Source organism: Oncorhynchus mykiss, chromosome 24, assembly GCF_057628025.1.
Source record: "Oncorhynchus mykiss isolate SJ-2025 chromosome 24, ASM5762802v1, whole genome shotgun sequence".
In the NCBI taxonomy this organism is placed as follows: Eukaryota; Metazoa; Chordata; class Actinopteri; order Salmoniformes; family Salmonidae; genus Oncorhynchus; species Oncorhynchus mykiss.
In genome coordinates, this window is record NC_143045.1 from 15,101,371 (window position 1) to 15,126,497 (window position 25,127).

The 25,127-nt window shown below is 46.2% G+C and overlaps 1 protein-coding gene across 5 annotated transcripts in view; it reads right to left on the reverse strand.

Annotated features, from left to right (window-relative positions):
* The window catches only part of LOC110503811 (stAR-related lipid transfer protein 13), a 113,817-nt gene that overhangs the window by 14,730 nt on the left and 73,960 nt on the right, over positions 1 to 25,127 (reverse strand). For 4 of the 5 annotated variants that reach the window (XM_036961219.2, XM_036961218.2, XM_036961221.2 and 1 more), the window contains one exon: positions 3,230 to 3,301. In XM_036961219.2, the coding sequence (XP_036817114.1) occupies positions 3,230 to 3,301 (72 nt within the window). Of the gene's footprint in view, positions 1 to 3,229; positions 3,302 to 10,680; positions 10,959 to 25,127 lie in introns of those variants that run through there. The other variant, XM_036961222.2, reaches the window with a different exon arrangement.

Sequence of the window (25,127 nt, forward strand, 5' to 3'; positions counted from 1 at the left end):
CTGGAGCACCGAGGGTGCTGGGAAGAAGAAGGGAGGTGGGGAGCAGGGGTGAGGAGGAAGGGAGGAGGGGAACAGGGGTGGGTAGTAGGGGTGAGGAGAGCTGGCTGCTTCTAAACCATGATGATAAAACTTTTTCCCATGACCTCTTTGTTTTAGTGTGCTGGACATGTTTGGGTAGTAACTCTAGGAACTATCCAGACCAAAGCCCAACTGAGTCTTTCTCTTTCTCTCTTTCAGCAGTCCCCCCTGTCGCTCTGTCACTTTTCTCTCTCCTCCCTCCCTGAGTGAGTTAAAAGAAGCTGTAGACCTGAGACTCCTGAGGACAGCTGTGCAAATGAAACTGCCAGAGGAAAGGACATGAGAGGAGAGGACATGAGAGGAGAAGACATGAGAGGAGGGAAGAGGACATGAGAGGAGGAGAGGACATGAGAGGACAGGTGAGGACATAAGAGGAGAGAAGAGGATAGGACATGAGAGGAGAGGACATAAGAGGAGAGGAGAAGACATGAGAGGAGAGGAGAGGACATGAGAGGACAGGAGAGGACCTGAGATGATAGGACATGAGAGGAGGGGAGAGGAGAAGACATGAGAAGAGAGGACATAATAGGAGAGGACATGAGAGGAGAGGACAGGACATGAGAAGAGAGGACATAAGAGGAAAGGAGAGGACATGAGAGGAGAGGACATAAGAGGAGAGGAGAAGACATGAGAGGAGAGGAGAGGACATTATAGGAGAGGACATGAGGAGAGGACATGAGAGGAGAGGATAGGACATGAGAAGAGAGGACATAAGAGGAGAGAACATGAGAGGAGAGGACATAAGAGGAGAGGACATGAGACAAGAGGACATAAGAGGAGAGGAGAGGACATGAGAAGAGAGGAGAGGACATGAGAGGAGAGGACATGATAGGAGAGCACATGAGAGGAGAGGACATGAGAGGAGAGGAGAGGACATGAGAGGAGAGGACATGTTAGGAGAGGACATGAGAGGAGAGGAGAGGACATGAGAGGAGAGGACATAAGAGGAGAGGAGGAACATAAGAGGAGAAGACATAAGAGGAGAGGAGAGGAGAGGAGAGGCCATGATTGGGGAGGAGAGGACATAATAGAAGAGGAGAGGACATGAGAGGAGAGGACATGATTGGAGAGGAGAGGACATAATAGAAGAGGAGAAGACGAGAGGAGAGGAGAGGACATGCTTGGAGAGGACATAAGAGGAGAGGAGAGGACATGAGAGGAGGGACATAAGAGGAGAGGACATAAGAGGAGAGGAGAGGACATGAGAGGATGGACATAAGAGGAGAGGACATAAGAGGAGAGGAGAGGACATGAGAGGATGGACATAAGAGGAGAGGACATAAGAGGAGAGGAGAGGACATGAGAGGAGAGGAGAAGACATGAGAGGAGAGGAGAGGACATGATTGGAGAGGACATAAGAGGAGAGGAGAGGACATGAGAGGAGGGACATAAGAGGAGAGGAGAGGACATAATAGAAGAGGAGAGGACATGAGAGGAGGGACATAAGAGGAGAGGACATAAGAGGAGAGGAGAGGACATAATAGAAGAGGAGAGGACATGAGAGGAGAGGACATAACAGGAGAGGACATAAGAGGAGAGGAGAGGACATGAGAGGAGGGACATAAGAGGAGAGGACATAAGAGGAGAGGAGAGGACATGAGAGGAGAGGAGGAGACATGAGAGGAGAGGAGAGGAGAGGACATGATTGGAGAGGACATAAGAGGAGAGGAGAGGACATGAGAGGAGGGACATAAGAGGAGAGGACATAAGAGGAGAGGACATAAGAGGAGAGGAGAGGACATGAGAGGAAGGTCATAAGAGGAGAGGACATAGGAGGAGAGGACATAACAGGAGAGGAGAGGACATGAGAGGAGGGACATAAGAGGAGAGGACATAAGGGGAGAGGAGAGGACATGAGAGGAGAGGAGAAGACATGAGAGGAGAGGAGAGGACATGCTTGGAGAGGACATAAGAGGAGAGGAGAGGACAGGAGAGGAGGGACATAAGAGGAGAGGAGAGGAGATGATTGGAGAGGAGAGGACATAATAGAAGAGGAGAGGACATGAGAGGAGGGACATAAGAGGAGAGGACATTAGAGGAGAGGAGAGGACATGAATGGAGAGGAGAGGACACAAGAGGAGAGGACATAAGAGGAGAGGAGAGGACATGAGAGGACGGACATAAGAGGAAAGGACATAAGAGGAGAGGAGAGGACATGAGAGGAGAGGAGAAGACATGAGAGGAGAGGACATAATTGGAGAGGACATGAGAAGAGAGGAGAGGACATGATTGGAGAGGACATAAGAGGAGAGGAGAAGACATGAGAGGAGAGGACATGAGAGCGTAGGAGAGGAATGGAAAGGACACGACATGGGACAGGGTTGGGTTGGGTGGGGCTGGGCAGTGTAAGATGAAGCCAGACTGTGCCAGATGATTCACTCCTCATATTCAAACTAATTTCTGACAGGTGTATGAAGTCGAGCATACAGCCATGCACCTCCATAGACAAAAATTGGCAATAGAATGGCCTTATTGAAGAGCTCAGTGAAGTTCAACGTGGCACCGTCATAGGATGCATCCTTTCCAACAAGTCAGTTTGTCAGATTTCTGCCCTGCTAGAACTGCCCCAGTCAACTGTAAGTGCTGTTATTGTGATGTGGAAATGTATTGGTGCAACAACGGCTCAGCCACGAAGTGGTAGGACACACAAGCTTACAGAACGGGACCACCGAGTGCTGAAGCGTGTAGTGTGTTAGAATCATCTGTCCTCGGTTCCATAACTCACTATCAAGTTCCAAAATGCCTCTGGAAGCAACGTCAGCATAATAACCCGAATGTTCCAACTGTAAATAGTTCCATCTGTAAAGTTTGGTGGAGGAATAATGGCCTGGAGCTGTTTTTAATGGTTCGGGCACAGCCCCTTAGTTCCAGTGAAGGGAAATCTTAATGCTACAGTATACAATGAAATTCTAGACAAAGCTAAAATCAACAGTAGCTCATTTCACAATGGATGTTATGTTTCAAAATAAAACTACCGTTTGTTTTATAGTTGGTCTGTTATGACTTTATTGTGTGTGTGTGTGTGTGTGTGTGTGTGTGTGTGTGTGTGTGTGTGTGTGTGTGTGTGTGTGTGTGTGTGTGTGTGTGTGTGTGTGTGCACATGCCAGCGTTGCATTGTTCTGGTGTATTATTGGGTGATTGAGTTTATTACCTTCAAAGAGCTGAGCATATTGGGGGAATCCTGCCGCTCGTAGCCAATCACACGCCTCCTTCGCCTCGAGTTCTGAAACAGAACAAGAAAACATTTCTTGTCATTCAGACTAACAACAATAAACATTATGTCCAACACGGAGTGGTGGGTAGGGGGTATTCACTGTTTCACTGAACAATTGAACTTTTGTGTTTTATCAATTATGGGAAGAAAATCCATCCATTTGTCCAAATGTTTTTTGTCAACAACAACAAAAATACAGCCTGTCAAATGCCTTTATGACGACTATAAGCAACCAGCAGCACTCACCATGGAAGGCTGTTCTCTTGGAAGAACAAAAAACAGAAACATAGTTGAGATTGAAACCATAAAGCTGTTAGATAGTGTGTAAGCTAAATATTTCACGGTACTGAATGTAACAATACAAGTTGAACTTGAACTAAGGTGATAGATAGTTGGTCCCTCAGGTAGACCGACAACAAAACCTTGTGACTATCTGAGGTCTGGTCTCTAAGCTTCTAACTCTTCCAGCTTGGATTTGAGCTCTATAACCTGACCACAAAGCTCTGGGAGGGGTGAAAGAAGTCAGGATGCACTGTTGGACAGCAGAGGCATCAGCACAGGAAGACATGGGATATGTTTTTCTAGAACTGCACCTTTAAACGTCATATCTATCATTTTTATTGTCTCAACACCCCATTTTTGTTGTGTGTATTTTTTATCTGAGTTTTACAAAAGATTAGACTTCTCAAACAGAAGAAATCTACAAATCCTGCTAAATATAGATATCATAGCAAAGCAAGGCCAGCAGATCAAACTGTCCTGGACTGACAGTCTTATGTTCACTAGATACACTATACAAAAGTATGTGGACACCCCTTCAAATTAGTAGGTTCGGCTTTTTCAGCCACACCCGTTGATGACAGGTATATAAAATGGAGCACACAGCCATGCAATCTCCATAAAAGATTACCTTACTGAAGAGCTCAGTGACTTTCCATCTGGCACCGTCATAGGATGCTTCCTTTCCAACAAGTCAGTTTGTCAGATTTCTGCCCTACTAGAGCTGTCCCAGTCAACTGTAAGTGCTGTTATTGTGAAGTCGAAATGTATTGGAGCAACAACGGCTCAGCCAAAAAGTGGTAGGCCACACAAGCTCACAACCGGACCGCCGAGTTCTGAAGCGCGTAGCGTGTAAAAATCATCTGTCCTCAGTTTCAACTGCCTCTGGTAGCAACATCAGCACAAGACCTGTTCATTGGGAGCTTCATGAAATGGGTTTCCATGGCCGAGCAGCTGCATACAAGCCTAAGAACACCATAAGCAATGCCAAGTGTTGGCTGGAGTGGTGTAAAACCCACCACTATTGGACTCTGGACCAGTGGAAAGGCGTTCTCTGGAGTGATGAATCACGCTTCACCATCTGGCAGTCCGACGGACTAATCTGGGTTTGGTGTATGCCAGGAGAACGGTTGGTGCAGGAGGAATAACTTGACTGGCCTGCACAGACTCCATCAAACATGTTTGGAATTAATTGGAACCCCGGCTGCGAGCCAGGCCTAATCGCCCAACATCAGTGCCCAACCTCACTTATGCACTAATGTGGCTGAATTGGAAGAAAGTCCCCGCAACAATGTTCCAACATCTAGTGGAAAGCCTTCCCAAAAGAGTGGAGGCTGTTATAGCAGCAAAGGGGGGAGCAAATCCATATTAATGCATATGATTTTGGAATGAGATGTTCAACGAGCAGTTGTCCACATACCTTTGGTCATGTGGTGTATATGGTGGTCAGCACAATAATCAAAGGGACTGGGGCTGCAACACAACCTGAATTTAAGTGTCCAGGCAGCCTCCTGACAGAGCAGCTGTCCTGTCCTAACCCTAACCCTGTCCCCTACAGGTGACCCCAAGCAGTGACCCCTGTGGTGGGATCATGACCTGACCATGCTGACACCTGAGGGGTGACATCCCCTCTCTGGTTCCGAGCTCCTGACCCACATGTAAGGAAGCAGACAGACCTCTCTCGTCTAACTAACAGAACAGACCCCTCTCCCTCCTCTCTCACTCTCTCCTCTCTCACTCTCACTTACTCCTGTCACTTCTCTCTCAGTCTCACTCCTCTATCACTCCTCAACTTACACAATATAAACTTTCCCTTTATTTTCCATGTACTATGAACAAAAATATTCTCAACTACCCGAGCCTGGCACTACAGACATAGACAGTCCAGATTGTATATGGAAGTCTGTTATAGAACCTGTGCTCCTGTTCCAATATGATCCCAACTCCACAGTGAAGCTGCTACAATAGTCTTGTGCAGTGAAGCAGTCTACTCCAGGTACGTTGGTGTGTAGACTGACTAGATCACAGCTAGTGTTATTAATATCATTGTAGATCAACACAATGGGAACATCCCTCAGCCCATATCCATCGACAGTCACCTCAACAATATGTCTGGTGTAGATAAAGAGGACAGAGGACCACTCCACTCCAAACAGGTATCACAGCATGTTTTTGTTTTTTTTACCCTTATTTTACCAGGTAAGTTGACTGAGTACATGTTCTCATTTACAACAACAACCTGGGGAATAGTTACAGGGGAGAGGAGGGGATAAATCAATTGTAAACTGGGGATGATTAGGTGGCCATGATGGAACAGTATGAAGACCAGATTGAGAATTTAGCCAGGACATCAGGGTTAACTCTTACGATAAGTGCCATGGGATCTTTAGTGACCACAGAGAGTCAGGGCACCTGTTTAACGTCCCATCCAAAAGACAGAACCCTACACAGGGCAATGTCCCCAATCACTGCCATGGGGTGTTGGGATATTTAAATGTTTTTAGACCAGAGGAAAAGGTGCCTCCTACTGGCCCTCCAACACCACTTCCAGCAGCATCTGCTCTCCCATCCAGGGACTGACCAGGACCAACCCTGCTTAGCATCAGAAGCAAGCCAGCAGTGGGATGCAGGGTGGTATGTCTGTTCTGGGTCTCCATACAGAACTGTCTGTGACAGAGATAACCTTCCACTGAAACTTAATCTGTCCTGTCTGTACCACACCTTTCTCCAACCCCCGCTCTGTGGCTATACTATAACCCACTCCTCTCTCAAACACAGAGACCATTTTCTTTGTGACTCACCTGTGTTGTGACTAACCTGTTTTGTGACTAACCTGTGTTATTACAGCGCTGTGTCTACATGTCAATGACTAGTGACTTTGGTCCACAGACCGACAGGTCAGACCACCAACTGAATAAATATTAACAGTTCCCAGAGGGAGAGTGTGTGTACCAAATGTCACCCTATTCCCTACCATCCTGCAATCTAAGCTTGATGCCCTCAATCTCACACAAATTATCAATGAACCTACCAGGTACCACCCCAAAGCCGTAAACACGGGCACCCTCATAGATATCATCCTAACCAACTTGCCCTCTGCTGTTTTCAACCAAGATCTCAGCGATCACTGCCTCATTGCCTACATCCGTAATGGGTCAGCGGTCAAACGACCTCCACTCATCACTGTCAAAAGCTCCCTAAAACACTTCAACGAACAGGCCTTTCTAATGGACCAGGCCCAGGTATCCTGAAAGGATATTGACCTCATCCTGTTAGTAGAGGAGGCCTGGTTATTATTTTTTTAAACGCCTTAAATAAGCATGCCCCATTCAAGAAATTTAGAACCAGGAGCAGATATAGCCCTTGGTTCTCTCCAGACCTGACTGCCCTTAACCAACACAAAAACAGCCTATGGCGTTCTGCATTAGCATTGAACAGCCCCCGTGATATGCAACTTTTCTGGGAAGTTAGAAACCAATATACACAGGCAGTTATAATAGCCAAGGCTAGCTTTTTCAAGCAGAAATCTGCTTCCTGCAACACAAACTCAAAAACGTTCTGGGACACTGTAAAGTCCATGGAGAATAAGAACACCTCCTTCCAGCTGCCCACTGCACTGAGGATAGGAAACTCTGTCACCACCGATAAATCAACTATAATTGAGAATTTCAATAAGCATTTTTCTACAGCTGGCCATGCTTTCCACCTGGCTACCCCTACCCCGGTCAACAGCACTGTACACAGCACAGCAACTCGCCCAAGCCTTCCCCATTTCTCCTTCTCCCAAATCCAGTCAGCTGATGTTCTGAAAGAGCTGCAAAACCTGGACCCCTAGAAATCAGCCAGGCTAGACAATCTGGACCCTTTCTTTCAAAAATTATCTGCCGAAATTGTTGCCACCCCTATTAATAGCCTGTTCAACCTCTCTTTCGTGTCGTCTGAGATTCCCAAAAATTGGAAAGCAGCTGTGGTCATCCCCCTCTTCAAAGGGGGGGACACTCTTGACCCAAAATGCTACAGACCTATATCTATCCTACCCTGCCTTTCTAAGGTCTTTGAAAGCCAAGTCAACAAACAGATTACCAACCATTTCGAATCCCACCGCACCTTCTCCGCTATGCAATCTGGTTTCAGAGCTGGTCATGGGTGCACCTCAGCCACGCTCAAGGTCCTAAACGATATCTTAACCGCCATCGATAAGAGACAATACTGTGCAGCCGTATTCATCGACCTGGACAAGGCTTTCGACTCTGTCAATCACCACATCTTCATCGGCAGACTTGATAGCCTTGGTTTCTTAAATGATTGCCTCGCCTGGTTCACCAACTACTTCTCTGATAGAGTTCAGTGTGTCAAATCGGAGGGCCTGTTGTCTGGGCCTCTGGCAGTCTCTATGGGGGTGCCACAGGGTTCAATTCTTGGGCCAACTCTCTTCTCTGTATACATCAATGATGTCGCTCTTGCTGCTTGTGTGTCTCTGATCCACCTCTACACAGACGACACCATTCTGTATACTTCTGGCCCTTCTTTGGACACTGTGTTATTAACAACCCTCCAGGCGAGCTTCAATGCCATTATAACTCTCCTTCCGTGGCCTCCAACTGCTCTTAAATACAAGAAAAACAAAATGCATGCTCTTCAACCGATCCTTCACTCATGCTGCCAAACATACCCTCGTAAAACTGACCATCCTACCGATCCTCGACTTCGGCGATGTCATTTACAAAATAGCCTCCAATACCCTACTCAATAAATTGGATGCAGTCTATCACATAGCCATCCGTTTTGTCACCAAAGCCCCATATACTACCTACCACTGCGACCTGTACGCTCTCGTTGGCTGGCCCTCGCTTCATACTTGTCGCCAAACCCACTGGCTCCAGGTCATCTACAAGACCCTGGTAGGTAAAGTTCCCCCTTATCTCAGCTCGCTGGTCACCATAGCAGCACCCACCTGTAGCACGCGCTCCAGCAGGTATATCTCTCTGGTCACCCCCAAAACCAATTCTTCCTTTGGCCGCCTCTCCGTCCAGTTCTCTGCTGCCAATGACTGGAACGAACTACAAAAATCTCTGAAACTGGAAACACTTATCTCCCTCACTAGCTTTAAGCACCAGCTGTCAGAGCAGCTCACAGATTACTGCACCTGTACATAGCCCATCTATAGTTTAGTCCAAACAACTACCTCTTTCCCTACCCTATTTATTTTATTTTATTTATTTATTTATTTTGCTCCTTTGCACCCCATTATTTATATTTCTACTTTGCACATTCCTCCACTGCAAATCTACCATTCCAGTGTTTTACTTGCTATATTGTATTTACTTTGCCACCATGGCCTTTTTTTTGCCTTTACCTCCCTTATCTCACCTCATTTGTTCACATCGTATATATACTTATTTTTCTACTGTATTATTGACTGTATGTTTGCTTTTTTCCACATGTAACTCTGTGTTGTTGTATGTGTCAAACTGCTTTGCTTTATCTTGGCCAGGTCGCAATTGTAAATGAGAACATGTTCTCAACTAACCTACCTAGTTAAATAAAGATGAAATAAATAAAAATAGTGTAAGACTTTTGAGCAGAGCTCTATGAGCCCATATGGATCTGGTCAAAAGTAGTGCACTATAAAGGGTTTAGGGTACCATTTGGAATGCAGAGAGATGGTCCCTGGATGACAACGTCCTTGTTTACCTCTACATTCACGTCAGATCACTAATCACTCCAAAGACCTCCATAACAGGATCACATCACAGGTTGAGTCAACATGAGAAATCTCCCAGCAGCAAAGATAACTGACACTAAGCTGGCCAACTAGACAGTTCTTAGTGGAACAAAGGATCAGCGTGCTCAACTCTATCTACGTACAAGTCTTTGAGTGCAGTGCTGTAAGGACACGTGATAGAAAAGGAAAACCTCCAGTCACTGTCACTAGTCTTAAGATAGCAGCATCAGAGGTCACAGAAGTAAAATAACTAAGACTTTCTGTGAGTTCAGGTCTTTCTCTCTCTTCCGACTAGCCTGTCCTGCCAGTTGTATATTGTACTGAGTACAGTCGAGCCCTATTGTTCTACTAAACCACATGGTGAGAGTGCCTCCAGCTCCATTCTTTGTCCCACAGCTGGAGGTGGGACTGTTGGGAACAGAACAGGGAATACGATCTGGGAATTCCACAATCTCGAGACATTCTGATCCAACTGACGTTCCAAAGTCCCTTTTCCTTTCCTCCATGGAGAAACGGCTGGACTGCATCCCAAATAGCACCCTATTGCCTGTAAGTGCACTACTTTTGACCAGGGCCCATCAAAAGTAGTGTACTATATAGGAAATAGAGTGCCATTTGGGACGTACCCCGGGTCTGGCAGCGAGCCAGGACGAGAACTGCCTGTTACTACACAACCATGGCTGTAACACTGTGTACAGTGTAATCATGTTACTGTGTACAGTGTAATCATGTTACTGTGTACAGTGTAATCATGTTACTGTGTGCAGTGTAATGTTCCATTGCCAAAATGACATAAAACCCAGCACGGTGGAGGGACAAAGGTCCGGAAGGTCACCAGAAGTAGGTGTGTTACTAAGGTGTGTGTGTGGCCGACCAACCTATCCCTAAAGGGGATGCTCCTTCCTCTTCTTGCGCAACAAGATTCCCTTTATAGGAGCATTCCCTGGTAGTGTCCCAAATGGCACCCTATTCCCTAATAATATAGTGCAGTACATTTGACCAGGGTTCATAGGGATACAGACTTGGAGAGTGGCTGGTGGAGGGTTGAGCTGACCCTGCTAGTACAAGCCCTAATCATTACCCTAACCCTGCCTGCCTGGTTGGCTGCCAACAACAAGACAGAGATGCATGAGAGTCCAGAATGATACAAGTTGTTAACAAAGCTAACTGGTTATACTGTTAACTGTAGATCAACACCTATACAACATGATTTAACGAAACTAAAAAATACAATCACTACACTAGACTTGTCTACATTCTAAAGAAATAAGAGTAACTCTTGAGAGACAAATGCTCCCTGTATTAGTCCAAGATAATAGAAAATCCCAAATATGCTCAACTATGTAATGACCAGACTGTAAGAAACAGATGGTGGTTTACTCACTGGTTATCCTCATCATACAGTCATGATGTGGTTCTACAGATGTATTAGTTCTCCTCTTCCCACACAGCAGTAAGTAACGTTAGATTCCAGCTCCCTAGTACCACGACCTGCTGCTGAGCGATACTGATCTCTACGGATCCCTTTCACATCCAAACATCCCTGTTTCTCACTCCCATCTCCTTTTCTCCTTCTCTCTCTCTCCCTCTCTCTCTCTTTCCATCTACCCTCAAACCGCCATGTGGCCACCCTCTGATCTCTCTCCAGCTCCACCCCTTTCTGCTGTTCCCCACTCTTCTCCCCTCCTTGTACCCTCTATCCCTCCTCTACCCCTCCTCCATTCCTCCTCTACTCCTCTACCCCTCCTCCATCCCCTTCTCTACTCCTATACCCCTCTACCCCATCTCTACCACTCTTCTACCCTCCTTTACCCCTCCCCTACCCCTCCTCTACCTCTCCCCTCCTCTACACCTCCCCTCCTCTATCCCTCCCCTCCTCTATCTTGGAGGGTAGAGGAGCCCCTCCTCTATCCCTCCTCTACCCTCCCCTCCTGTACCACTCCCCTCCTCTATCCCTACCCCTCCCCTCCCCTACCCCTTCTCTATCCCTCCTCTACCCTCCCCTCCTCTACCACTCCCCTCATCTATCCCTCCTCTACCTCTACCCTCCTCTACCCCTCCCCTACCCCTCCCCTCCTCTAACCCACCTCTACCCCTCCTCTACCCTCCTCTTCCCTCCCCTATCCCTCCTCTACCCTCCTCTTCCCTCCCCTACCCCTCCTCTACCCTCCCCTCCTCAACCTCTCTTCTACCCCCCCTTCTCTTCCCTCCTCTTCCCCTCCCCTACCCCTCCCCTACCCTCCTCTTCCCTCCCCTACCCCACCCCTACTCTATCCCTCCTCTACCCTCCCCTCCTCTACCACTCCCCTCTCTATCCCTCCTCTAACCTCCCCTACCCCTCCTCTACCCTCCCCTCCTCTACCTCTACCCTCCTCTACCCCTCCCCTACCCCACTCCTCTTCCCTCCTCCACCCCTCCTCTACCCTCCTCTTCCCTCATCTATCCCTCCTCTACCCTCCTCTTCCCTCCCCTACCCCCCCTCTACCCTCCCCTCCTCTACGTCTCCTCTACCTCTACCCTCCTCTACCCCTCCCCTACACCCCCTCCTCTTCCCCTCCCCTATCCCATCCTCTTCCCTCCTCTACCCCTCCTCTTCTCTCCCCTACCCCTCCTCTACCCTCCTCTTCCCTCCCCTACCCCTCCTCTATCCCTCCTCTACCCTCCCCTCCTCTATCCCTCCTCTTCCCTCCCCTACTCCTCCTCTATCCCTCCTCTACCCTCCCCTCCTCTACCACTCTCCTCCTCTAACCCTCCCCTCCTCTACGTCTCCTCTACCTCTACCCTCCTCTACCCCTCCACTACCCCCCCCTCCTCTTCCCCTCCCCTACCCCTACCCCATCCTCTTCCCTCCCCTACCCCTCCTCTACCCTCCCCTCCTCTACCACTCTCCTCCTCTAACCCTCCCCTACCCCTCCTCTACCCCTCCCCTACCCCTCTTCTACCCCTCCTCGACCCCTCCCCTACCCCTTCTCTATCCCTACCCTACCCCCCGGTACCCTCCTACCCAGCTCTGCCCACTACATCTCTCAGCACATTTTTGGCAGAGAACATCATGCCAGGAGCCAAGCAACAGGAGCTGTGCGTACCAATGCCTGTGTGCAATGTGGGACTTTTCTCTCCAAAGACGTAATCCCAATGAAACCTCATCACTACAATCAAATGCTACATAAAAAAAAGAGTATAGTTTGGATCCGTGGCTTGAGAATCCTTTACTCATCCCAGATCTTACCCCTCTACCACCTCCTCCCTGTCACACAGCCAGAGAGCTGGACATTGTTAGATTTAGAGGGGGAGTAAGGGATGAGGCGGGAAGGGGAGGGAGAGGGAGGACGGGGTGGAGGGGGAGTTTCTTGATCCAGATGTTTTTCCAGCAAATCGACGGAATGGAAAAGCGTGGGCAGCTAAAGTGGGGAAAACCAAAGCATGACATAAAACCATGACATAAACCGTCAACAATCAGCAGCCATGAATCTTACTTAGATCCTCAGAAAGCATCCCAAATGGTACCCTACTCCCTATTTACTATTTAGTGCATGAGAGAGAGGGAGAGAGAGAGAGAGAGAGAGAGAGAGAGAGAGAGAGAGTGAAAGAGAGAGAGAGAGAGAGTGAAAGAGAGTGAAAGAGATTGAAAGAGAGTGAAAGAGAGTGAAAGAGAGTGAAAGAGAGAGAGAGAGAGTAAAGAAAGAGATAGAAAGAAAGAAAGAAAGAAAGAAAGAAAGAAAGAAAGAAAGAAAGAAAGAAAGAAAGAAAGAAAGAAAAATAAAGAATGGATAAAAAGAGCGAGCGAGAGCTGTGGCTGTGAAAACAATAGTTGAGGGCAATACTCCCCTGCTGTCTGTCTGACTGCCCTGGGGAAGGATTCAGGAGGGACAGCAGCCTGGTCACAAACAGACTACTGCTGCACACAATTATGATCACACTACCTTAGAATAACACCAGAAACACCTACTCAGTGATCACACTACCTTACATTAACAGCCTGAGGTAGACAGACAGGCAGGAGGAAACAATATGCCCCTTCTAGTCAACCACAACCACCACCACAGATGTCTCATGTCTGAAACAAGCCTACATTTCCTCCTGTCTCTGTCTAACATTTTCTTGTCTAACAGAGTTCAATTGTGCATGGACAATAGGAAGAGCTGATTGAGGCTTAAGTAGTTGTCTCTAAATAGTAGTCTGTAGCCTCAGTGGAGAGACCCTAAGTGACTGGTTGTACGTAGGTAGTTGTACACAGAGCCAGGAATAGGCAGTAATAGGTCCAGTGAGAGCCTAGCAGAGTGCTGGCGAGGCAGTGGATGGATTGTTAATATAGCCTAGCCCCAGGTTCTGCTGGTACACTTTACCCTCCCCATACCCCCTACCCCCTTCCAAGCGCCGGCTTCAGGCTCATTCCCCAAGTCACTCTGCCAGTGTCGTGGGAACAACGTGGGTCTATTTTTAATTAACATCCCCCATGTTTCCATCATGGTCCTCTTGCCACCCTCAGGGCTACATCCTAATACCTCTCCACCACCACTACACACAATACCCCCTCATGCCCCCATACCACAGCCCATACTTCAATACAATACCCCCTCATGCCCCGTACCACAGCCCATACAATACCCCCTCATGCCCCCGTACCACATTCCACACAATACCCCCTCATTCCCCTGTACCACAGCCCATACAATACCCACTCATTCCCCCATACCACAGCCCCTTCAATACTTTCTACCAGGAGGGTTCTGATAGGGGCGGCATGGAATGGGGTGGCAGGTAGCCTAGCAGTTAGAGCGTTGGGCCAGTAACCGAAAGGTTGCTGGATTGAACTCCCAGCTGACAAGGTAAAAATCTGTTGTTCTGTCCCTGAGCTAGGCAGTTAACCTACTGTTCCTCGGGCGCCGAAGACGTGGATGAAGTCAATTATCTACTGTTTGCTGATGATCTGGTGCTTCTGTCCCCAACCAAGGAGGGCCTACAGCAGCACCTAGATCTTCTGCACAGATTCTGCCAGACCTGGGCCCTGACATTAAATATCAGGAAGACACAAATAATGGTGTTCCAAAAAAGGTCCAGGTGCCAGGACCACCAATACAAATTCCATCTAGACAACGTTGCCCTAGAGCACAACGTTGCCCTAGAGCATGGACAAGCACGACTCCAACACCATCATTAAGTTTGCTGACGACACAACAGCGGTAGGCCTGATCACCGATGACGATGAGACAGCCTACAGGAAGAAGGTCAGAGATCTGGCCGTGTGGTGCCAGGACAATAACCTCTCCCTCAATGTAGCAAGGAGATGATCGTGGACTACAGGAAACTGAGGGCCAAACAGGCCCCCATTAATATAGACAGGGCTGTAGTGGAGCAGGTCAAGAGTTTCAAGTTCCTTGGTGTCCACATCACCAACAAACTATCATGGTTCAAACACACCAAGGAGACTGAAAATATTTGTCATGGGTCCCCAGATCCTCAAAAGGTTCTACAGCTGCACCATTGAGAGCATCCTGACTGGTTGCATCGCCGCCTGATATGGCAACTGCTCGGCATCCGACCGTAAGGAGCTACAGAGGGTAGTGTGTATGGCCCAATATATCAGTGGAGCCAAGCTTCCTGCCATCCAGGACCTGTATACTAGGCGGTGTCAGAGGAAGGCACCAAAAATTACCTTGACTTACCTGCACCTCCGCACATTAACTCGGTACCGGTAGCCCCTGTATATAGCCTCGTTATTATTATGTAATCCTATTGTGTTTAATTTTTTACTTTAGTTTATTTAGCATATATTTTCTTAACTCTATTTCTTAAACTGCATTGTTGGTTAAGGGCATGTTATATTCGGCGCATGTGACAAATACAATTCGATTTGATTTAACAGTAGCTAAAGCAAGGGGCTTTTGCAGCACACAAGTAGACTACAAATGCATGGTGGGCCGGACATGTCCTGAATTCGTGAAGGGAGCTGGAGACTGGAGAGCTACTGCCGCGAATTTGGAGCCGGCGATAAGGCCGACACTCCAGCCTTTGGGAATCTCGCTCTTGCGCTCCAGTAAAATTTCTGCTCCAGCTCAGCTCCACTTGCATACTCTGGTATGGAGTTGAAACAAGAACAGCACAGCTGTAGCAACACTGCATGCACCCCGTGGAACAGCTCAGAAGATCACCCAGAAAGACCAGCCTTTCATCTGGCAGAAAAACAGCTCTTAAACTGACTCTCCGATTCTCTCTCCCAACATAGTCACCAATCCTTTCACCCAGCACAGAGCAGACTTCTAATGCTATTAGAACAATAGATACCTTAGACAACACAGTGACACATACCATGTCTCAACTACACAAGACACAAATACATACTTACAACAACATACCTTGACAGTCACTCTCACACCCACCACTGTCTACAATGTCTACTATGACAACAGCACCAAAACATCCAACGCCCACAGGGATGTAAAAACCCCTTCTGACTCTGAATTTGTCTGCTGCCCCTTTAGTTTAAACACAGTGAACCTTTTAGAATGATGCATCCTCAAGGGGTTAAAGACATGGGGGGTTACTTCAAGTTGTTTTAAAAAAGCAGACATCACATATGTTCTAAATCAGAGCTTCTACATGGTGAAGACCAGTCATGATCTCAGAGATACACCCGAGCTTTACATTTCTTCAAGCATCACTGTGATTTACAGACCTGTTCCTGGCTGAGGGAAGGATAGGGTAGTGGTCGGGTCTGGTCTCATAGGGTAGTGGTGTTCCCGTCTCCCCACTACTCTTGACCATAGTACTTCCCACATCTAAACCTCACCCTGACCCACATGAATCCCTTTACCAAGTCCTGGAAGAGAAATCCTGGAAGAGAGGCCTGTACCAGGAAACATCACGACCCCAGGCAGGGCTGAGAAAACACCTCGACAGATCCCTTCCCGTACACTCTCCACAGCCCCTCACACCTCTACCCCACTCAGCCAGCAGCTCCAAACAGATCATAAATCAAACAGCCATGCATTCTGTGAGATACATACAGTGATCAATCTCAAGCTTTAGCCCCCACCTCAGCCCCAAATTCTACATAAACACTTCCAGGCGCTGGACCAGGACCATTTTCCCACACATGCTAAAGTGTTTTGACAGCTATCTTGGAGGCCCTTCATAGAGGAGAGAAAAACATAAACTTTGGCTTTTGGAGATTTCCTTTTTCATTTCAACAAGGCATACGTCTGTCACCCCCTCTCAACACATTGTGTACCACCACCAGCCCTCCTCGCCGTTCAGGAATCAGACCATGAGTCGCAAATGGCACCCTATTCCCTATATAGGGCCCGTAGGACTTTGGTCAAAAGAAGTGCACTATATAGGGAATATGATTCCATTCGGGATGCATCCAGAGTGTTAGTTGTTAACGTTAAGAGATAACCTGAGTAGTTCAGTATGGGACATAGAAACACTACCATACCAGATGACTGATGTAAGTTTCCAAATAGTGAACTACCGGTAGCTACTAAATGATTACACTTAACTCAGAAGTTTTATTTTCTTAGAAGAATGATAACATCAAACAACACCTTTTTATCTTCTGTTGTTTTTGGTCTACGAGATATAGAGCAGTGTTATCAAACTAGACATCGGCATGAAAAATCCACAGACCTGTGTGAGGCCAGAGAGTTATAGAGAAGGCTAATTAATACCTGTGGCCAGAGGTACTGTATAGGGCAGGCTGTAGAGAGAGAGTAGAGAAGTACCTGTTGGTTGGCATTGGTGGTTCTCTGGGTGCAGATACCACCCCCCCCCCCCCCCCCCCCCCCCCCCCCCAGTGCAGTCAATAACACAACTGAGTTCTATGTAGTTAGTAACCTTGTCCTCCTGCTAATGGACATGCATGTGCACCACTTTGACAGCTGCCCTCTGTAAATCAGTCACCTATAAGCAGTGTGTGTGTGTGTGTGTGTGTGTGTGTGTGTGTGTGTGTGTGTGTGTGTGTGTGTGTGTGGGTAATATAATGTTTGTGTCTGGCAATGCTGTTTCCCTGTCATAATCTAAGCCTGTATGCTGTAATTCTCCTGTCTTTGATTGCATAGCAAACACTGTCATTTGGTTTTCCATGAGCTGTGTAATACAACTGGAGAAATATCCTCATTAATAACTGACAAACAGACAAACAGCCAGTTTACTCTGGCCCAGAACCACAGCTATCACACGTACAGGGTTAGGAGATCACACACACACACACACACACACACACACACACACACACACACACACACACACACACTCTCTCCATGTGGTGGTGCAGTTACACATCACTGCCAGAGGAGGACAGCAGAAAGGATGAACCCAGTGACGTGAGGAAACCGAGTGGAACAGTGACGACAGGCTACTGAATCACCAGGAGGCACAACCAATAACCTCTCATCTCTAACATCTTATTCCACTCGAATTGCCATGAAAACACCCTGTTTATGTTCCAACACACACACACACACGCATGCACGCACACACACACACACACACACACACACACACACACACACACACACACACACACACACACACACACACACACACACACACTCAAATACAAACATACACCCACACACACTCCATCTGAGGTTAATGTAAAGATCAAGAGAGGCCTGGACTTCACTTTCAAATGACACAATCACAGTCCACAGTTAATACATTCTGACCTAATAAAGTATTATTTCAGTGACTGTTACTGAGATACAATTAGTTAGTACCTAGTTATTGACTTGATTTGTGCCACTTTGCACTGGGAAATTATTCCGCTAGTAAGCATTTCCCCTCAGGAACGTGATTGACCTTTGAGTTGAGCTGAGCAGTGAGAATTTTCCAGCCTGGTTCTGTTAATATATGACTTGTGTGTATCGTTACACTGGATATCAGGTATGTAGACAATCATTAGCCTGCTCTATGACTGGGCTGGTCTGGACATGACAGCTGTCAGGTTAGACACACAGGCTGTAGGAGAGGCAGGACTTCTGCTAAATGGGACCAGGGTTGTCATTTGGCCTGTAGCCTGTGCGACACATCACTTTCCCTAGAGAAATAGATAAGAAGTCCTTGTCTGCCACCATCAGGGTCGTGTTGAGTAGGGCACAACGTAGGCTCTGTCACCATCAGGGTCGTGTTGAGTAGGGCACAACGTAGGCTCTGTCACCATCAGGGTTGTGTTGAGTAGGGCACAACGTAGGCTCTGTCACCATCAGGGTCGTGTTGAGTAGGGCACAACGTAGGCTCTGTCACCATCAGGGTCATGTTGAGTAGGGCACAACGTAGGCTCTGTCACCATCAGGGTCGTGTTGAGTAGGGCTCAACGTAGGCTCTGTCACCATCAGGGTCGTGTTGAGTAGGGCACAACGTAGGCTCTGTCACCATCAGGGTCGTGTTGAGTAGGCTCTGTCACCATCAGGGTTGTGTTGAGTAGGGCACAACGTAGGCTCTGTCACCATCAGGGTCGTGTTGAGTAGGGCACAACGTAGGCTCTGTCACCATCAGGGTCGTGTTGAATAGGGAACAACGTAGGCTCTGTCACCATCAGGGTCGTGTTGAGTAGGGTACAACGTAGGCTCTGTCACAGGCTTTCAGCCCACCTCGAAACCTGGGAGGCCGAAGCTTCTTCCTGTTAAGGTACTGTATCCTTATTATGATCAACATGGCTATATTTTACAGAGGGTTATCATGGCGGCTAGCAGGCCTGTAGCCTGGTTCTATGATGCATAATAACCCTTAAGTCATACAGCTACTGTACACAACCACCAAGTCATGTAATCTACAGTACACAACAACCAAGTCATGTAATCTACAGTTAATCTACAGTACACAACCCCCAAGTCATGTAATCTACAGTACACAACCACCAAGTCATGTAATCTACAGTACACAACAACCAAGTCATGTAATCTACAGTACACAACAACCAAGTCATGTAATCTACAGTACACAACAGCCTTGCACCTTCAGTCCACACTGCTAGTTATCACAGTCCTCCTGAGGAGACAAACAGACAGATCATCTCCAGCCTATTACTATTCAGCTGCCAGGTTGTAACTTCTACCAGTAGATGAGGTGCCAACAGTGTCCTGAGCCCTGAGACAGAGAGAGAGAGAGGTAATTGTCTTCACAGAGAGAGAATGGAGCCACTGGCTACAACAACAGATTCACAGGGGGGTCAGAGGGCCGTTTTGAAGGGCCACTAGAGGCTCGGGGGTCAGCTAGGAGGTCAGACTGGACAGGAGGACCTGTTCCAAACACAGACCCCTCAGTGAAGACATGAAGAAAACAAATGGTGTCAGCGAGCCAGCCTTTCTTCATGGTTTAGAGTTCTACCACAGTAAAGCACCATTTCAGTCTTTAAAAATATACATAGCTTCCCAAACAATTGTTGGTCGATACACAGATTGTAACTGAGAGAACCTCCATTCTGAAAGCCTTGAATCGTCATTTTTTAGATGCAGGCAGTTTATTTGAAAAGGTCAAAGGTATAATTGAGCCCCCTATGAATTTACCTGACCCTGTGCACTCCTTCACCAGGTTCTCCTTTTCATCCTTCTCTGTTTCAGAAGTGTGTAAAGCTCTGAAAGAAATGTATTTTAAAAAATCCCCTGGCCCTGATGAACTAGACCCCCGCCTCCTACACCTAGCTGCAGACATCATTGCTCCCCCTTAACATGTATTTTTAACCACACGCTTGATGTTAAGGAAATCCCCAAGTTATGGAAATCTGCTTTTGTACTGCCTCTCCTGAAAGGTGGAGATCCTTCGCTACTTGACAACTATCGACCCATATCAAAATTGTCTGTACTGTCAAAGGTACTGGAGTCCTTAGTTAGTAGGCAGCTAAAGGTCTACTTCCAAGAAAACAACATCTTAGATGGAATGCAATCAGGTTTTAAGTCTGGTCACAGCACTGTTTCAGCAACATTAAAGGTTTTAAATGACATCCACTGTGCTCTTGATAAGAAGTTACATTGTGTGTCGGTTTTTATTGATTTGTCGAAGGCTTTTGACACCGTGGACCATGCTGTGTTAGTGCAAAGGTTCAAATGTTGTGGAATTACTGGTCATGCTCTAGATTGGTTTATAAATTACCTATCAAATCATACACAATGTGTAATGGCGGATGGTTGTAAATCTGAGTCCATAGAGGTGTGCTCAGGTGTTCCGCAAGGTTCTATTTTGGGCCCACTGTTTTTTTGGGCCCAATTTAGTATATCAACAACATTGGGGATTTTACTGAAACAGCGGATGTTCATTTTTATGCAGATGATACTGTTCTTTATTCAAGTGGTAGTAGTTTATCTTCAGCTTTTGAAAATGCCCAAAAAGCATTTAACATCATACAACAGAATCTGTATGATTTAAAGCTGATTCTAAATTCAGGGTAAAACAAAATGCATGATATTTTCAAATGCCAGGCATGTTACAAATCATGTCATTGCTACATTGGCTGGACATACTATAGAGCAAGTTAAAGTGTACAAATATTTGGGTGTGTGGGTTGATGATAAGCTGAGCTTCACTGTGCATGTAGAGAACTTGATAAGGAAGCTCAAGCTGAAAATAGGATTGTATTACCGGCATAAAGCTTGTTTTTCTTTTGAGGCCAGGAAGGAGCTGGTACGATGTACATTACTGTCGGTTTGAGATTTTAGTGATGTTATATATATGCAGGCCTCAGCCACTACCCTGAGAGCACTTGATTCAGTGTATCATGCAGTCTTCAGGTTCATTACAAATCAGAAATGTCTAACACATCATTGTGATCTCTACAGCTCTGTTGGCTGGTCGTCATTGACCTTGTGTAGGCTTAAACACTGGTATACACTGATTTATAAGGCCATATTGGGTAAAATGCCATTTTATCTCTGTTCTTTTTTAGCCAGGTCAGTAAATAAATATCAATTACGGTCCCATTCTGATTTGCTTCTAACAGTACCAAAAATTAGAACAGGTCATGGTAGAAATAGTTTTAGTTACTTAGCACCGTGGTCCTGGAATTCTCTCCTGAACATTTTAAAATGTGATGATCTAGTTTCGTTGGTGGAGTTTAAACACTTGATCGATGTATATATCATAGAAGAATGTAATTGTTTTTAGGCCAACTGTTTTTAGTCAAGACGTTTGTGTTTTTAATGTAATATGTAATTGTTGTACTGTATGTGTTGTTTATAGTTTTGTTTAATGTTGTGTTAGTGTATGTAAGTTGTTTTGTCTGAAACGTTGTTCCCCCTGCTGCTATTGGACCAGGTCTCTCTTGGAAAAGAGATGTTATCTCAATGAGAAAAAAACCTGTATATATAAAGGTCAAATAAAAAACATTTTAAAAGGTGGAATGGTATCATGGTTTCAATTCATGGTTGCCATGTGTTTGATGCCATTCCATTTATTCCTTTCCAGCCATTATTATGAGCCGTCCTCCCCTCAGCAGCCTCCACTGATATGCAGTATATCCCCACTACAGATACATGTGCAGCTATAGATATAGGTAGAGATATATAGAGATAGAAATAGACAGCCAGTTATACAGGAATTTAGTATTGATAAACATTCCAGGGCCAAAGCACCAATATCCACTACTCCAGGCATGATTTATTGCAATAACTCTGACTGTGCAGTTGACCAATATTCTGGGTTCTGTATTTGAGTATTTTACAATGGGTTTGCCAGTAGAACATCATCCAAAGCAAATTGAAGTTCGGATGAAAATAACTTTGGGCGTAAGACAGGAATTCTGCGAGGAATTTCTCTCCATGACGGCATGAAAAGATCATTGACTGTGGACAGAGGGGGTATTGTGTACGGCCAGAGGGGGCAAAGGGGAGGATAACCACGTGTGTGAGGGTCTGTGTTCGTGAGTATGGGGGAATTGGACACAGAGGACCTATATAGTTATATTCGGATGTGAAGTGTTGGGTTTTTCCACTCCCCTTAATAGCAGCAGCAGCAGCAGATACAGGGAGAGATGGAGTCAGTCTGCTCTATAGATCTAGAGAGAGAGATTGAGTTGGACTGCAGGAATATTGACAGGAAAGAGACACATTCCTCTAGAATAGAACACAGGCCTCTTCCCTCATACACATAGGCTGAGTCCCAAATGGGACCGGCCCTGGCCCCCAATCCCCATGGGCCCGGTCAAAAGTAGGGAGCTATATAGGAATAGGGTTCAATTTGGGATGCATACAAACCCTGCTGCAGAGAGGCTGGCCTCATCCTCATACCCTGCTGCAGAGAAGCTGGCTTCATCATACCCTGCTGCAGAGAACCTGGCCTCATCCTCATACCCTGCTGCAGAGAAGCTGGCCTCATCATCATATTCTGCTGCAGAGAGACTGGCCTCATCTTCATACCCTGTTGCAGATAAACTGGCTCATTCCTTCACTCTGTGGACCAGGAAAACCCTGCTAGATATTGGACCACAGTCGCAGCTCTGTAGGCCTACTCTGCGAAATGTTTATATAATACAAAATGGTTCTAGGAATGTTGTACACTGTAGCAACTCATTGGTATGGACTCTCTTTGACTGGCTATAAGCAGTTGAATGGGACCCACACACACTCCCACACATTCGTAGCTGGAGTCTCACTGCAATGCCATCAGATTGGAAACATAAGGCCCCTGGACAAGCTTCCTGGGAATTCAGGGTGAAACTATACAAACTCCCAGTAGCTCCCAGTCACTCCCTCCCACAGTCTGCTACATTACCAGTCACTATGGCCGGGTAAACCCCAGACATGGTTTCAAATAATATTTGCAATCTTTCCAATACTTTGAGTGTTTGTTCTAGCCTGTCTGGAGTGCAAGATAGAGGGGGTTTCCCACCTCAAGCACAGATAAAGTATTTAAAATGATTTCAAATAGTATTTGAACCCAGGTGTGGTAGCCCAGTCCCTCCCTCTCCTAGCCTGCTACGTCAATGCAGCTGGCCAGCTGGAATGCTCCAGCCAGAAGAGACAGGCCACAACAGGGGATGGAGGAGGTCAGTTCACTGGACAGACTCTAATACTGCTGTGTGTGACAAAAGGTTGAGTGCATTGATAGTACCCGCACTTTATGGGCCAGTTTTGCAAACATCCTGGAATAAATAGCATGATCAATGAAGAATCTCATTTGAAACAGCGTTTTAGTTCATGACTAAGCTCAGAACACTTGGAAATGGCATCTGGACACTGCTTTTTATTGTCGACAATAACACGAATGTTTGAATGTTGTGCGTGCATGAAAATCACCACAACAATTAGATTGAAAGTCATTCGGACTACCACAATCATATAAACATCCTCAAATAGAAACAGCTGTGTCTGCGTGTGTGTGCATGTGGTGGTGACCAAGTGTTCAGTATGGGCCTCAACATCATGTTCTAACCGGACAGAACTATAGTGGGCGGAACCAAACCAATCAGTTATAAGTATATAGTGGGAGAGGGCATTCACAGCCGCCCGCTCAGATGGGTGATGGCATACCAGCCAACCTTTTTTACATGGTCCATCATTTCTCCGGATTTAGCGACCAATAGTTTTTACATGGTCCTTCGAGATGGATTTAGTGGCCAACAGATTTTTACATGGTCCTTCGAGATGGATTTAGTGGCCAACAGATTTTACATGGTCCTTCGAGATGGATTTAGTGGCCAACAGATTTTTACATGGTCCTTCGAGATGGATTTAGTGGCCAACAGATTTTTACATGGTCCTTCGAGATGGATTTAGTGGCCAACAGATTTTTACATGGTCCTTCGAGATGGATTTAGTTGCCAACAGATTTTACATGGTCCTTCGAGATGGATTTAGTGGCCAACAGATTTTACATGGTCCTTCGAGATGGATTTAGTGGCCAACAGATTTTACATGGTCCTTCGAGATGGATTTAGTGGCCAACAGATTTTTACATGGTCCTTCGAGATGGATTTAGTGGCCAACAGATTTTTACATGGTCCTTCGAGATGGATTTAGTGGCCAACATATTTTACATGGTCCTTCGAGATGGATTTAGTGGCCAACATATTTTACATGGTCCTTCGAGATGGATTTAGTGGCCAACAGATTTTTACATGGTCCTTCGAGATGGATTTAGTGGCCAACAGATTTTACATGGTCCTTCGAGATGGATTTAGTGGCCAACAGATTTTTACATGGGGCCGTCATTTCTCCGGATTTAGCAAACAATAGTTTTTACACAGACAGTTATAATGTACAGTGGGCCCGAAATGATTGGATCCCTTGATAAAGTTGAGCATAAGAGACTACAAAAAAAGTATACAAATAATGTGAAAGAAATGAAAAATACTAATACTAATAATGTTTTATTGGCGCATACTAGCTACAGTGAAAGTAGTACGCAGCTACAGGGAGAGTAGTACGGCGCCTTGCTCAAGAGCACATCGATAGGTTTTTCACTCTATCGACTTGGCTATTCGACCCAACACTCTAACCTCTAGGCTACCAGTCACCCACACTGCCTGGAGTTTCATAAACGCCATTGGCACTTCGATTGGAACCGGAGCTATGGTCAGATGACATGAAAATAGAGCTTTTTGGCCACGCACACCAGTGGTGAGTTTGGCGTTGAAAAACAGAACGATATGCAGAAAAGTACCTGATACCTATGGTCAAATATAGTGGTGTCTCTTTCTCTGAGCAATTGTATTAGTATAAAATAATATACATGTTTTTTTGTATTCAATATAGCTTATTGCTTCTCTTTATCAAGGGATCCAATAATTCGGACCCCACTGTAAATTATCAGCGAATAATGTGTTTACAAAGGACAAAGTAAATATTGAGTCTCTAGGTTTGGCAATCTCTATTCCATCAATCTCGATTCCACAAAGTA